Genomic DNA, 12,422 nt, shown 5'->3' on the forward strand with positions numbered 1-12,422 from the left:
GGGAGCCTGGATTGCAGGCTGCTACAGCATCAGACTTAGGAGGACCCCGAGACTATCCTACCACTGCTCTATAATTGGGGGGGCAAGTTCAAGGTCACATGTTAAAAAGGTGGGGGCACCAACTTGGGCAAGTCACAGCATTACCTTCCCCTCCATGACCCTCATCCCTAAAAGGCCAAGGGGCACAGGATTCAAAAGCCCTCCGAGATCAGCCCGTGCACACACACCTTTGAAGAGAGGGAAACAGAGCTGGAAAGGCAGACTTGTCTACAGGCTCCAGTAACATTGAGTTGCCCCTAATGGACAGAATGGAGCTGGAGGCAGATGGGGAAGGGCTACCTGCTGGGTGACCTCAGGGAAGTTGAAAACCTCTCCAGGCTCCCTACCAAGGCTTCGTGGAGCTTATAAAGGGTAAGGCCTTTTCAGGGAGAAAAGGGTATAGGAGGTTTAGGGGAAGGAACAGCTCCTTGAAAGGCTGAGAGGGGCTCTGGGACCTAGTGGGGTAATAAACTCGAGAACTGGGGTCCAGCGTGGCTGACACGGGGGATTCTCAACCTGGCACAGGGCAGACAGGATCATTCTGCCTGGGTGGGGCTGGGTGATTCATTTGCTGAGTCCTAAGGAAATCCTGAGTGCCTGTGCTCTTTGCCCACAGGCTCCCCTGGGATCCGACCCAGTCACACTCCCTAGAGAGATAACCTAGGATGGGGAGGGCTGCGGCAAAGGAGATGAGCAGGAAACCTGAGCTCCTGTCAGGCGGGTCCCAGTTAGCTGTGCAACCTTGAGGAAAGCACTTGACCTTTCTGGGAGGCCGTCTCCTGGTGTAAAATGTAGATGGAGGATCTTCACCTAGCTTGCTTCACAAGGGTGGATCGAGCCAGAGATTTTTAAATCATTATTTCATTTTGTAAATGTTCCCTGGTGCCTTCTCCATGCTGAAACTCTGAGCTGTGGGCTGACAACACAAGAAATCAGACAGTTCTGAGCCCCAATTGCTGACAGTCAGGGGGCTCAGGAGAGCTCTAGCCCTCTGATCACTCAGTGAAGTTCAAAGGAGAGAGAAGGAAGCCATGAAGGCTTCCTGGAGGGGACAGAACTCAAGCTGAGCCCTGAGGGACAGTAGGCTGGACTGGAGAAATAGAATCAAGGGGAGAGAGCACCTCAGGTGGGGCAAACAGCGAGCAATCCACTCGATGCATCAGAGAATAAACACACAGCCTCAGACACAACTGGACATACATTTATTGAACACCTACTGCATACTGAACACTGACAACCCCAAGACGGAGAGGGCTATTCCTCCAGAGAACAGAGAGCCCCAAATGGCTCACAGACTTGGTTCTGGGGGAACCTGGACAGAGAAAAGGAACACCTGCACAAAGAGGAGGGTGGGGAGAAGGCAGGGTAGAGGCATATACGGAGACAGCAAGTGGAGACTCACTCCTTTTACTATCTACCAAGAATTTGAGGTATTGGGAGATGAAGGAACATGGAACAGAGCAAAACGACATGGGAACTAATTAGTCCCAGAAAAGGGCAATGCCTCATCTAGAGTCACAAGGATGCTAGGTGGCCAGACCCTAACGATATGGCTTTTCTTGTTTCAAAAGCTTTTCCCTTCACGTTATCACAATAGCTCTGAAAGGACCAGGAATGACAGGAATTCAAAAGCCCACCTACTTTGCAGAAGTAGAAGCTGACAGCCCAGAGGTGGAGAGAGGTCCAAGGTGACCCCAGACCCACCCTGGCATCTGTTCTTGGCCTCAGGTTCCTGGGGTCAGGATGAAATTTCCCTGTGGTGCTGGCCCCTCTCAGTTGCAGCTACTACCTTCGACAAAGCCCTGGGCAAGGACCCTGGGGCCAGGTTTCTAGGCAAAGCCCTGAGGACCACAGGCTTTGTGGCAAGTCCCTGGCCCTCTGGCCTCACCTCCCCATTTATAAAACACAGTCATTGCCTTGTTCTCTGCCACCTGATGGTCCTAGGTTCCCTCTGGTCCTCCTTTCCCCAACTGAGGTGTCTTAGCACCTGCACACACACCCCAACCCCCACCACCAAAGCTGCCTGCTACTCGGCAGGCATCAGCCCATCAGAAACCAGCCGCCATGGGACCTGGGGAGGGAGATTTGGCCTTGGCAGTTGGTCTGTGATTTCTTAGTGGCTGGAGGCAGAAGGGGCTGTATGCAGCAGGACAGAAAAGCAAAGACCTTTTCATTCATTCATTCATTTACGAACATTTACTGCACAGTCTCCTGTGCTAGTCCCTGTACCGGAAACACAGTAGTGAAGAAGAGCCAGTGTCTCCCACTGGGGGAGATGTCATGGCTGGGGCTTGGAGCTGACGTGGGCCTGGACTGGGGTGAGTGCAAGAGCTGAGGGCTCAGCCTCAGTGGCATCTGTTTGAGCTCTTGTGCCCATATGAGAAGAGACACCACACCCTGTTAATTCCACAGACCGAGGGCAGGCGTGGGCTCAGGGTGTGTTGGCCGACCTCTGGATACATGTGCTTGCACGCATGAGTCTGTAAGCTTGCCCCTCTGAGAACACACCCAGGCACTTGCATGGCCCCAGAGGTAGGAAGGTTCAAATATGCATGTGCTTATGAATCTACGGACACCTGCCAGGATGCGCTCAAATCTATGTTTCTACGTGCACGCGTATGAATGGGCCTGCATGTACTTGCAAGAGGCACATCTGAGGCTGCCTGGAACTGTGCACAAGCTTATGCAAGCCTTCCTATGCATGTGTATGCACACCCAAGTGAGCATGAGTGTGTGTGCTTACGCGTGAACACACCTAGGTCTGTTTACGTGCTAAGCTTGCTTCTATGTGTACACGTGCATGTACAATCGCACATGTACATCTGTACAGACATGGCCAACATGCCTGTGCAAGTTACTATTCTCATCTGCCAATACTTGGGGGTGACAACGGGGACAGGGGAGAGAAAGGGGAAGGGGAGGCCACCCCCCCACCCCCAGCATCCACAGCCCTGGGCCTTAACAATGGCCCTTGTCTGAGACCCAGGCCACTGCAGGGTCTACATCTTTTCCTACCTCTTCTCCTTAAGTGGTGTTGATCTGTTGGTTGATCAGTTAAATATAACCTCAGGGAAGGAGTCAACCCAACAATCCCTAATTCAGGTGAAAGAGAATGACTCTTAGGTTGGGGGAAGCCTCTATCCCAACCAGCTCTGCTGATACCAGAAGGGCTTTCGGATCAAGTGTCAGCCTCTCCAGGCTGAATAATTCATGCCAAGGCAAGGAGTGCTCCCTTCTCAGGAGTCTGTCCCTTTAAATCAGGTCTGGAGCTTCCCAGTTCTGGGAAAAAAAAAAAAAAAATCCAGAACAAAACAAACCTATAAACAGCTCAGCCCTGGCCCCTTCTGAGACCCCCACTCCCTGCTGCAAAATCTGCTCCCGGTCTCACAAACCCTCCTAACCCATTCAACATTTACAGGTGAGGTACCCTGGAGGGGAGGAGGGGCAGCTGATGGTACCCAACAACCCTAAGGTCCTGAGACCCAGAACAGCCTAGCGGGGGTACCAAGGTGCTGGGGCAGGGTGGGGACAGCAAAGAGCTGAATCACCACACCCACTGGGTCCCCAGGCCTAGGAGAGTGCTTGGGGGAAGAGTCCAGCCTGGTGAAGGAAATCAGATGGAAGAACTCCCGGCAGAGCAGCCAGTGACTTGGGGGGAGGAGGGGTGGAAGGAGGAGGGGATGTCGCTGACTTCCTCGGGGTGGATGGGGTGGGGTGGAGAAGACGTTGATCTCCCGGGACTCGCAGGGTTGTTGACCGAGCCAGGCCTGATGTAACTGGGCAGAGGAGGGGGCTGAGGCTGGGGATTTCCCTCACTCCTAGCACAGCCCTCTCCTTGATCTCAAGGATAAGGTAGAGGCTGAAAAATGAGGAACTTTCCCAGCCCACCCCTCATCCCTGCCTGCGCTGGTAGGAGGAGCCCTAAAGTCCTTCCCCCAAATTCTCGGCCGGCCGGTGATGCTGACCCACCTGCCTGCTCTCCCTAGCCCGGCCCCACCCCACCCCACACATCCCAGAGAGGGAGGGGGAAGGTACCAGCCTAAGCGCGGGGGCTAGGGAGGAGATGAGAGGGAAATAAGTCAGAACCTCGGAGAGCCAAACTTCTCAGCAGTCCGGGAGCCCAGAGGGGGGAAGAGAAAGAGCAGCAGCCGAAAGCCCTGGTTCTCGGGAGCCTCCCACCCCGCCTCTCCGCAAGGAGGGCGCGGAGACACCGCCGGGGGCGGAGGAGGAGGCCGGGAGGCGGGGAGGGGGGAGGCAAACCCTGCCCACTCGGCTCCGAGCCCAGAACGGCCGCAGAAGTCGGAGGCCGGTGCGCAGGGCGAAGAGGGCACCGGGGGCGGGGGGCTCCGCTCCCCGCCTGACCCCTCTCGCCCCAGCCAGGAAAGTGAAGGCTCCTCGGACTATAGAGCCAGCGGAAGAACAGACCACAACCGCCGGGCGCTCCCGATCGAAGACTTGCCCCACCCGCCCCCCTCCCCGCCCCCACGGGGCTCCGAACTCACTGGTGAGCGCGGCGGCCCGGGCGCTGGATGCGGGGGCAGCCGTGATGGCCCCGCGCGCGGGACAGCCGGAGCACAGGGGCCCGCTGCTGCCGGGGCTGCTGCTCCTGGCGGCGGCGCTGAGCCGACCCGCCGCACCCTGTCCCTTCCAGTGCTACTGCTTCGGCGGCCCTAAGCTGATGTTGCGCTGCGCGTCGGGCGCCGAGCTCCGGCAGCCGCCGCGGGACGTGCCACCCGACGCGCGCAATCTCACCATCGTGGGCGCCAACCTGACTGTGCTGCGCGCGGCCGCCTTCGCCGGCGGGGACGCGGACGGGGAGGAGGCGGAGGCGGAGGCGGCGGGTGGCGTGCGCCTGCCGCTCCTGACCGCTCTGCGCCTCACGCACAACAACATCGAGATGGTGGAGGACGGCGCCTTCGACGGGCTGCCCAGCCTGGCGGCGCTCGACCTGAGCCACAACCCGCTGCGCGCCCTGGGCGGCGACGCCTTCCGCGGGCTGCCCGCGCTGCGCTCCCTGCAGCTCAACCACGCGCTGGCGCGGGGCGGCCCCGCGCTGCTGGCCGCGCTGGACGCCGCGCTCGCCCCGCTCGACGAGCTGCGCCTCCTGGGCCTGTCGGGCAACGCGCTTAGCCACCTGCCGTCCGCCGCGCTGCGCCGGCCGCGCCTGGAGCAGCTGGACGCGCGCCTCAACGCGCTGGCCGGCCTGGGCCCCGACGAGCTGCGCGCGCTAGAGCGCGATGGCGGCCTCCCCGCGCCGCGCCTGCTGCTCGCCGACAACCCCCTGCGTTGCGGCTGCGCTGCGCGCCCCCTGCTGGCCTGGATGCGAAACGCCACGGAGCGCGTACCCGACGCGCGGCGCCTGCGCTGCGCCTCCCCGCGGGCGCTGTACGACCGGCCTTTCCTGGACCTGGACGAGGCGGGGCTGCGCTGCGCCGAAGGCGACGCCGACGGTCGCGGGGAAGAAGTGGAACTTGCCGGCCCGGAGCTGGAAGCCTCCTACGTCTTCTTCGGGCTGGTTCTGGCGCTCATCGGCCTCATCTTCCTAATGGTGCTGTACCTAAACCGCCGTGGCATCCAGCGCTGGATGCGCAACTTGCGCGAGGCGTGCCGGGACCAGATGGAGGGCTACCACTACCGCTACGAGCAGGACGCAGACCCGCGCCGCGCGCCCGCCTCGGCCGCCCCCGCCGGTTCTGGGGCCACTTCCCCCGGTTCGGGCCTCTGAGCTTCGCTTGTTGGGACTTGGGGGCTACCCCTGATGACCTGTCCCGAGGCCGTGGGTATGAGACACCCGCGAGCTTGGGGCTTTGAGACCTACGCCTGACCGATCTGAGACCTTTGGATTATGGCATCTCCCCCACCTGGAGGCCCCAAGCTGTACCCCCTCCCCAGCCTCTGAGAGCTGTCACCATCAAAGACCCAGAGACACTCTCTTCTGATTCCAGAAACCCCATCCACCCATCCCAAGCTCTCCCTCCTGAACCACCAGAAGCCCCCTCCCCCTTTCAGCACTCACCCAGAGACCCTGCCCTTCAATCCGAAGGCCCTGGGACTGCTTCCACTACCCTGTGCTTTGAACCCAGACCTCTCAGCAGGAAACATCCCCCTAGACTACACTCCAGCTTGCAGCCCTCAGCTCCCTTCGAGGGCTCAGGGACCCTCACATCCCATTCTGGTCTCAGAAGCAGAGCAACCCCACCAGAAGGTTTCTGTGGACTTTGAGCCTTTCTTCTCGTTTGGGAGCTCTTAACTCTCCATCCTGCATAGAACCTACATCCCGGGAGTCTGAGGGTTGGGCACCCTCCCCCAATCTGAGGATGTATTTCATACCACCCACCACCCCAGCTCTTGCTCAGGCCCCTCCCTTCCTTGGCCCAGGCTTGGGGTTCAGCTCTTCTCTATCTCTCCCATCCGAGGGACAGGCACACCCCTTTATAGCCTTAGCGTGGAGCTGATCCTCAGCCTTTCCCACTTTTGGCTCTGATACCCTAATACTCAGTCCTTGTCCCCAATCTCAAACTCTCAGCTCTTCACCCCGATCTGAGTTTCTTCCCCCTGCCCAAGTCTTAGGCTCTCAATTCCTCCTACATCCGTCGCTTGCACTCAGTACCCACACTGCCACTCACTGGCTCAGGGTCCAGTGAGGAATCCATCCCTGGGATATGCCCAGCCCCCTTTCCTCTTAAGGATGAGCTCTCTAGCCCTGCAAAACAGGCGCAGATGTGAAGCCACCCCGCAGCCATACTAGCAGATCCCCATGGGAGATCCTGGAGGAGAGAGTCCTGGGGGTGCAAAGTAGATGGTCTGGCCTCACAACCAGGGTCACCTGACCATTGTGCCACAGAGAGGGGTGGGGGAGGGGCTCTGAAGGGCTGGGAGCTGCTGGCCACATTCTCTTTCCCACCCATGTGACCCTTCTCCCTTGGAGAGTCCTCTCTGCCACCTCCCCACCGCTGTCCCCCCGTATGCCTTCTGGAAGAGGAAGGGAAAAGCCCTCCGGTCCAGGGTCAGAGCCTCAGCGCCCTGCCTTCTTCATGATCCCAAAGCACAACTGGTGAGTGGGAGGGGCCGCCTCTCCCTGACTCCCACCCCCTGGGTCAGGCAGAATGGCTGGCCTGTGCTGCCTCTGCACACAGGAAGTCACCCTCCTTCAACATATTGCCTGAGGCCTGCCTTCCCACCCCACCCTGGAAATCTGGATCTCCCTTGGGCAGTTTTCTATAAAGTCTGCAATAATCTCAGATACTCTGCTCTTGTAAACGGTGCCATGTCATTCCTGCTGACCTTGGGTCATTAAAGGGGGTGGGAGGGGACACTTAGAGCAGTTTAGACCTTCCTGAGGTGAAGCAGGGACTCTTGATGTCTTCTCCCGGACTGTGGGAGAAGAAAAGGGCTCTGACTGTACCTAGTAAGCTTGAGGCTAGACACATGGAGGGACTTCCCACTGGGATGGCATTGCTCTCCAAACCAGTTCGCTTTTTATGCTGAGACAGTGTTATCCGCAGCCAGGGTAGGGTCCTGCACTTTCTCTACATCCTCTTACCCTTCGGTTCCTCATCACTGCGGTGAGGTGGAGGGTCACGGGGGAGATGTAGTTGGACTGACAGACACTAGCATCAGATGAGGCTATCAGGGAACAAATCCAGCTGCAGACAATCAGAGGTAGTTAATTCAGACAGAAAAGAGGAGGAATCATTATTTGCTGCTTTGACATCGTCCCCTCTGTTGAACTACCTGGTACTCCCTTATGTCCTGTGTCACGCCACGCTCTCCTGGCTAGAGGGTTAAGACCTGCACCTTGGATATGTGAGAGGCTGAGAAGAGAGGTGGCCTAGCAGTGGGGGACGTGGATAAAATAGCCCCTTGAGATATGTGGAACAAGGAGACGGGTGGGTTCTGGGCCAGTAGGGCCAGGATAAGAGGCTGTCTCCTACCTCAAGGTCCCCAGGCTGGATTATTTTACATTCAGGGTCTCAGAGCCCTAGAACCACATGGCAGAAGCCTAGAATTCTGGCATTTTAGAATCTTAGGGTTGTGTAATTCTAGAATTTTTTTTTTTTTTTTTTTTTTTTTTGGTACGTGGGCCTCTCACTGTTGTAGCCCCTCCCGTTGTGGAGCACAGGCTCTGGACGTGCAGGCTCAGCAGCCATGGCTCACGGGCCCAGCCGCTCCGCGGCATGTGGGATCTTCCCGGACCAGGGCACGAACCCGTGTCCCCTGCATCGGCAGGCGGACTCTCAACCACTACGCCACCGGGGAAGCCCTAATTCTAGAATTTGTGTCTTCTAAACATTGAAAGGGACCTCAGAGGTAACGTGGGAAGGCTCATAAACTGTATAAGTGAGGAGCACCCTCTCTCGACAAGCTTACTCCCTCCCCTCCTGGGAGCATCCCTTCGGTGCGGTGCCGGAGAAATCTGCCTGGGACTCCCTGACAGTCCCAACTCTGCGCTGAGGCCAGGAGCACACCTCACCCCAGGACAGCTCTTCACAGAGTGGTTGGCAGGGCACGAGCCTCCTCATCTTCTCCCAGCAAATTCCCTACCCCTTCTCCCGGTCATTCCTCGTGAGAAGGGGTTAAATTCTCTTGAAGCATTCCCATCCATCAGTGACCTTCAAAGGGTGCTTTGCCAGTCCCGTAGGGGGAAATGGTGATGTTCTCTCTAACACAGGTTAGAGAACTGTGTCTCTAACAGGTCACCCTGCCCACCACCCCACCCCACCCCCTGCCCCCGCCGCCCAATTCCAAAGACGTAATGTAATGTAGCCTAAGACTACATTAAGTCCTGGCAAATAAAACATGCTGCTAGATGTGGTACACTGTCAGCAAAAATCTTTGAGGGTTTTAGACGAGAGCTGATGCTAAGCTAAATATCAAACCAATAGTTGTCAAAAATAAACTAATTGAGTACCTAATGTATGCCAATTGACATTTAACCTTAGTGCCATTCACTGACTCCCATTAAATGTTGTCTCTGAGCAGCTTCCCTTCTTGTAGCCTGTCAGTGGCCTTTGGCTTTATGGAACTATCAGCAGGGCCCCAGGGCCCCAGCCTCCTCTGCAAATCCAGCCATTTTCTTAGTCTCTACTAAATACAACTTTGTCAGTCCTAGAAAAGCTCATGACCCAGAGGAGAAATTCTATTCAATCAAGTTCTAGAGAAAAGAAGTCCCAGGAAACCATGAGAACTCAGAGTAAGGGCCCCTGTACCCAGCCTAGGGAAATTTCTTAAAGTCACATTTGAACAGTGTGTTGAGGGATGAGTAGGAGTTGCAGAACAGAGAAAGATCAGAAGTATCAGCTTGTACAAAGGCCTAGATGCAGGAAGATCTGTTAGTCTGATAATTCAAGAAGACCATTAATGGCTGGGGGTAGCTAGGATGATGTGTGTGGGTAAGATGGTTCTGCGTTCCCTTCATTCTCCACTGGGAGGAACTAGAGGGACTTCCACCCTCAGAGAAGTCAGGGAAGTGGGGAGGTGTGCTATGTGGGCCAGGAGAACTGCGTGGTGCTCTTACTTGTTCCTTCCTTCTGCCCATCCTTTTTGTGCCAGGCCTTATGCTGGACACAGGAGACAGAGAGAGGAGTCAGCGAAGCCGTGCCCATGGGAAGCCAGAGGGGCAGGGGGGTAAGGGAAGGGGCCACAAAGAGGTCTTGCAGGAAAAGGTGAGATGGAGGGGTCTGGCTGGCCCTCCCCTGACACCCTGATGTCACCCACTCACTGCAGACCCTCTTTCAGCAGTGCCAGGGACTCACCGAATGGTTAACCTCCCCCTCTAATCAGATGCTGTGAATGCTGCTGGAAGTTTGAGGTGGGCAGGTGACTGCAGGGGCCAAGTGCCAGGGGGGAAGCTCCATCCAGGATGTGCCCTTAAAGAGCAGGTGGGCTAGAGAGCAGGTAGAGGAGAGAGAAAACGTGTGTGACTGTCAGAAGTGTGAAACACATCAAGGCAGCTCTGCACCGAGAAACACGTCAGACTTCCTGGGCTTCTGTGACCCTGTAAAAACTGAAATTTCCTCTCAAACACAAAGGGGAGCCACGATCACCATCTCCTTGAGAAGCCTTTTACTTCTGCGACCCCTTTCCTACCCAGGCCCCTCAGGTCTGGGGTGGGAATAAGTGAGGGCCCAGCTGGAGTCCAGAGGACTGGGTTTCAGTCTGAGCTCAGCATGACTTGCCACGTCGCCTGGACCCCAGTCAGTCAGAAGCATTGGTTAGGCCCTACTGTGTGCTGTGTGCTGGGGATTCAGCAGTGAACACAGCAGGGCCAGCTCGTGCCTTTCTGGTTCAGTCTGACCCCGACTGTGGACACCCCCTGCCCGTCCCTGGCTCCAAGTTCCTTCTGTCAGGCCAGGGCTGGACTTGTGACCTCCAGAGGCACTCCCTGCTCTCACTGAAGTCCATCTCCTTCTTCATTAAGTCTCTGCCTGGCAGACTCATGGCCCTAATTTACCGGCATGGCCTTTCCCGGACTCGGAGAAGTTACAGGGGCAGTTAATATTCCTGTGGTAATGAACTTGGCTGCCTTCAGAGTCCCCGCCTTTGCCCCCTACCCCTCCCTCTCCACCTCCACCCTCTTCCCTCAGCCCTGCCTCACAGCGATTTGCCCGGGGATGGCCAGTCCCATGGAGACCCCCTCAACTAACCCTTCAGTGTACTAGTGGGGAAGTTGTGGCCCAGCGAGTGCAGGAGCCCATCCAGGTCACACAGGGTGTCAGGAGCAGAGCAGATCCAGAGCTCAGGGTGCCCCCTGGGGCCATCCCTGCCCTGCTCTGGGTCTGAGTATCTGGCAGTTCTGCCCCATCTCCAAACTCTGTATCTCCACCCCTGTGGTCATTGCCTCCTGCGGCCAGGCCTGTGGTGCCCTGGAGATGAGCAAAAAGCCAGCAAGGAAAAGGTGGAGAGCTCTCTTCAGCCTCCATCAGCAGCTTCCAGGAGGCCTCAGAAACCTGCCCCAGCCTCTTGCAGGCAGACACTCTGATGGGGGCTCCTTCTCAAGGGAAGGGGCATCTCTACCCTCTCCGAGAGGAGAAAGGGGCTTGTTCTGGACCCGCAGGCTCTGAGGTTCCCCTGCATGAAACTCATCCTTCCTGAGCCTCTCCTCTCTGCCGAGCACCTGCTGAGATGGACCATACCCGGCTCCTGTGCTCAGTAAAGATGGGGTCACTGTGATAATGGAGGCATGGGGGCCCCAAACTAAGGTGACCATCCAAACTAGGAAACTCTGGAGAGTGAAAGGGACCTCTATTAATAATTACACTGGGGGGGCTTCCCTGGTGGCGCAGTGGTTGAGAGTCCGCCTGCCGATGCAGGGGACACGGGTTCGTGCCCCGGTCTGGGAAGATCCCACATGCCGCGGAGCGGCTGGGCCCGTGAGCCATGGCCGCTGAGCCTGCGCGTCCGGAGCCTGTGCTCCGCAACGGGAGACGCCACAACAGTGAGAGGCCCGAATACCGCAAAAAAAAAAAAAAAAATAATAATAATAATTACACTGGGACAAGAATAAACTAGGACTGTACCAGGCTGTTGGGCCCTGGGCTACAATGACTTTTGACAAGACTTGGAGGGGAAAAGAAAAAGTGCCAGACTGCTAGACTAGCTAGTCTGCCAGCTCTAGATAACTGATACACCCCCTGTCCTTGCCCCCGTCCTCCAGCCATGCTAAACAACTTCCTGAATGCTACTCTCTAGCCTCACCAGACTACTCAGATTTTAGTAACAGAGCCCAGCTAGCTATTCCAGGCCCCATACCTTGCTCACACGGTACCCTCTGCCTGGGATGCCTTACCCCCAACAGAGAGCAGCAGGACAGCTCAATGGTCCCCTCTGCTTTCCTGACCTCACCCTCTTCCTCCTGTCTCTGGACCCCCCCAGACCTTCATTTGGACTGATTTGTTTTCTGGCCCATTGTCTGCACCAGACCAGACACTCCCTGCAGGGGCTGGGCCCAGTACCCTTTTGGGCGCCTGACCCTGGCGCACAGAGATTTCTGAGCACTGCACCCCACAGAAGACCAAAGCGCAGAGGAAGAGGCATCACGCAGGGCTCGCTCTGGCCTCCCTCTGCTGTATGTCTGATGCCCACTCCCTTTAAGTCCCACAACCTCTCACCTTGTTGAACTGAGGCTGCAGTTATAGAAGATGCCTGCATGGTCAGCTCCTTGTTACTATTCAATAAAGTGAGAGAACAGAAAGAAAATGCAGCTTTAGAATATGTAATCATGTAAAAACATAATTTAGCTTTAGCTTTTAGACTTTGACTTTTTAATACAATTATAGCTTTCTGGCCCTGCATTTGGGATTCTTGTCCAGCGTCCTATCTGGGCAACATCTACCACTGACAGCCTGTCTCAGCCTTGGTTCCTTGACCCAGGGAGCTATAGT

At 56.7% G+C, this 12,422-nt stretch overlaps 2 protein-coding genes across 2 annotated transcripts in view; one reads left to right on the forward strand and one right to left on the reverse strand.

Annotated features, from left to right (window-relative positions):
• The first annotated feature begins 4,576 nt into the window (after positions 1–4,576).
• Positions 4,577–7,280, forward strand: TPBGL (trophoblast glycoprotein like). Its single transcript, XM_060160042.1, has one exon. The coding sequence runs from the start codon at positions 4,586–4,588 to the stop codon at positions 5,762–5,764; it is 1,179 nt and encodes a 392-aa protein (XP_060016025.1). The 5' UTR covers positions 4,577–4,585; the 3' UTR covers positions 5,765–7,280.
• Positions 7,281–7,618: 338 nt separating this feature from the next.
• Positions 7,619–12,422, reverse strand: part of ARRB1 (arrestin beta 1) — an 87,647-nt gene continuing 82,843 nt past the window's right edge. Inside the window, exons 17-18 of the transcript XR_009542472.1 lie at positions 12,150–12,205; positions 7,619–7,685 (exon numbers count right to left, since the gene is read on the reverse strand). The gene's annotated coding sequence lies outside the window, so the exon portion shown is untranslated. The remainder of the gene's footprint in view (positions 7,686–12,149; positions 12,206–12,422) is intronic.

Source organism: Lagenorhynchus albirostris, chromosome 9 (assembly GCF_949774975.1).
Source record: "Lagenorhynchus albirostris chromosome 9, mLagAlb1.1, whole genome shotgun sequence".
In the NCBI taxonomy this organism is placed as follows: Eukaryota; Metazoa; Chordata; class Mammalia; order Artiodactyla; family Delphinidae; genus Lagenorhynchus; species Lagenorhynchus albirostris.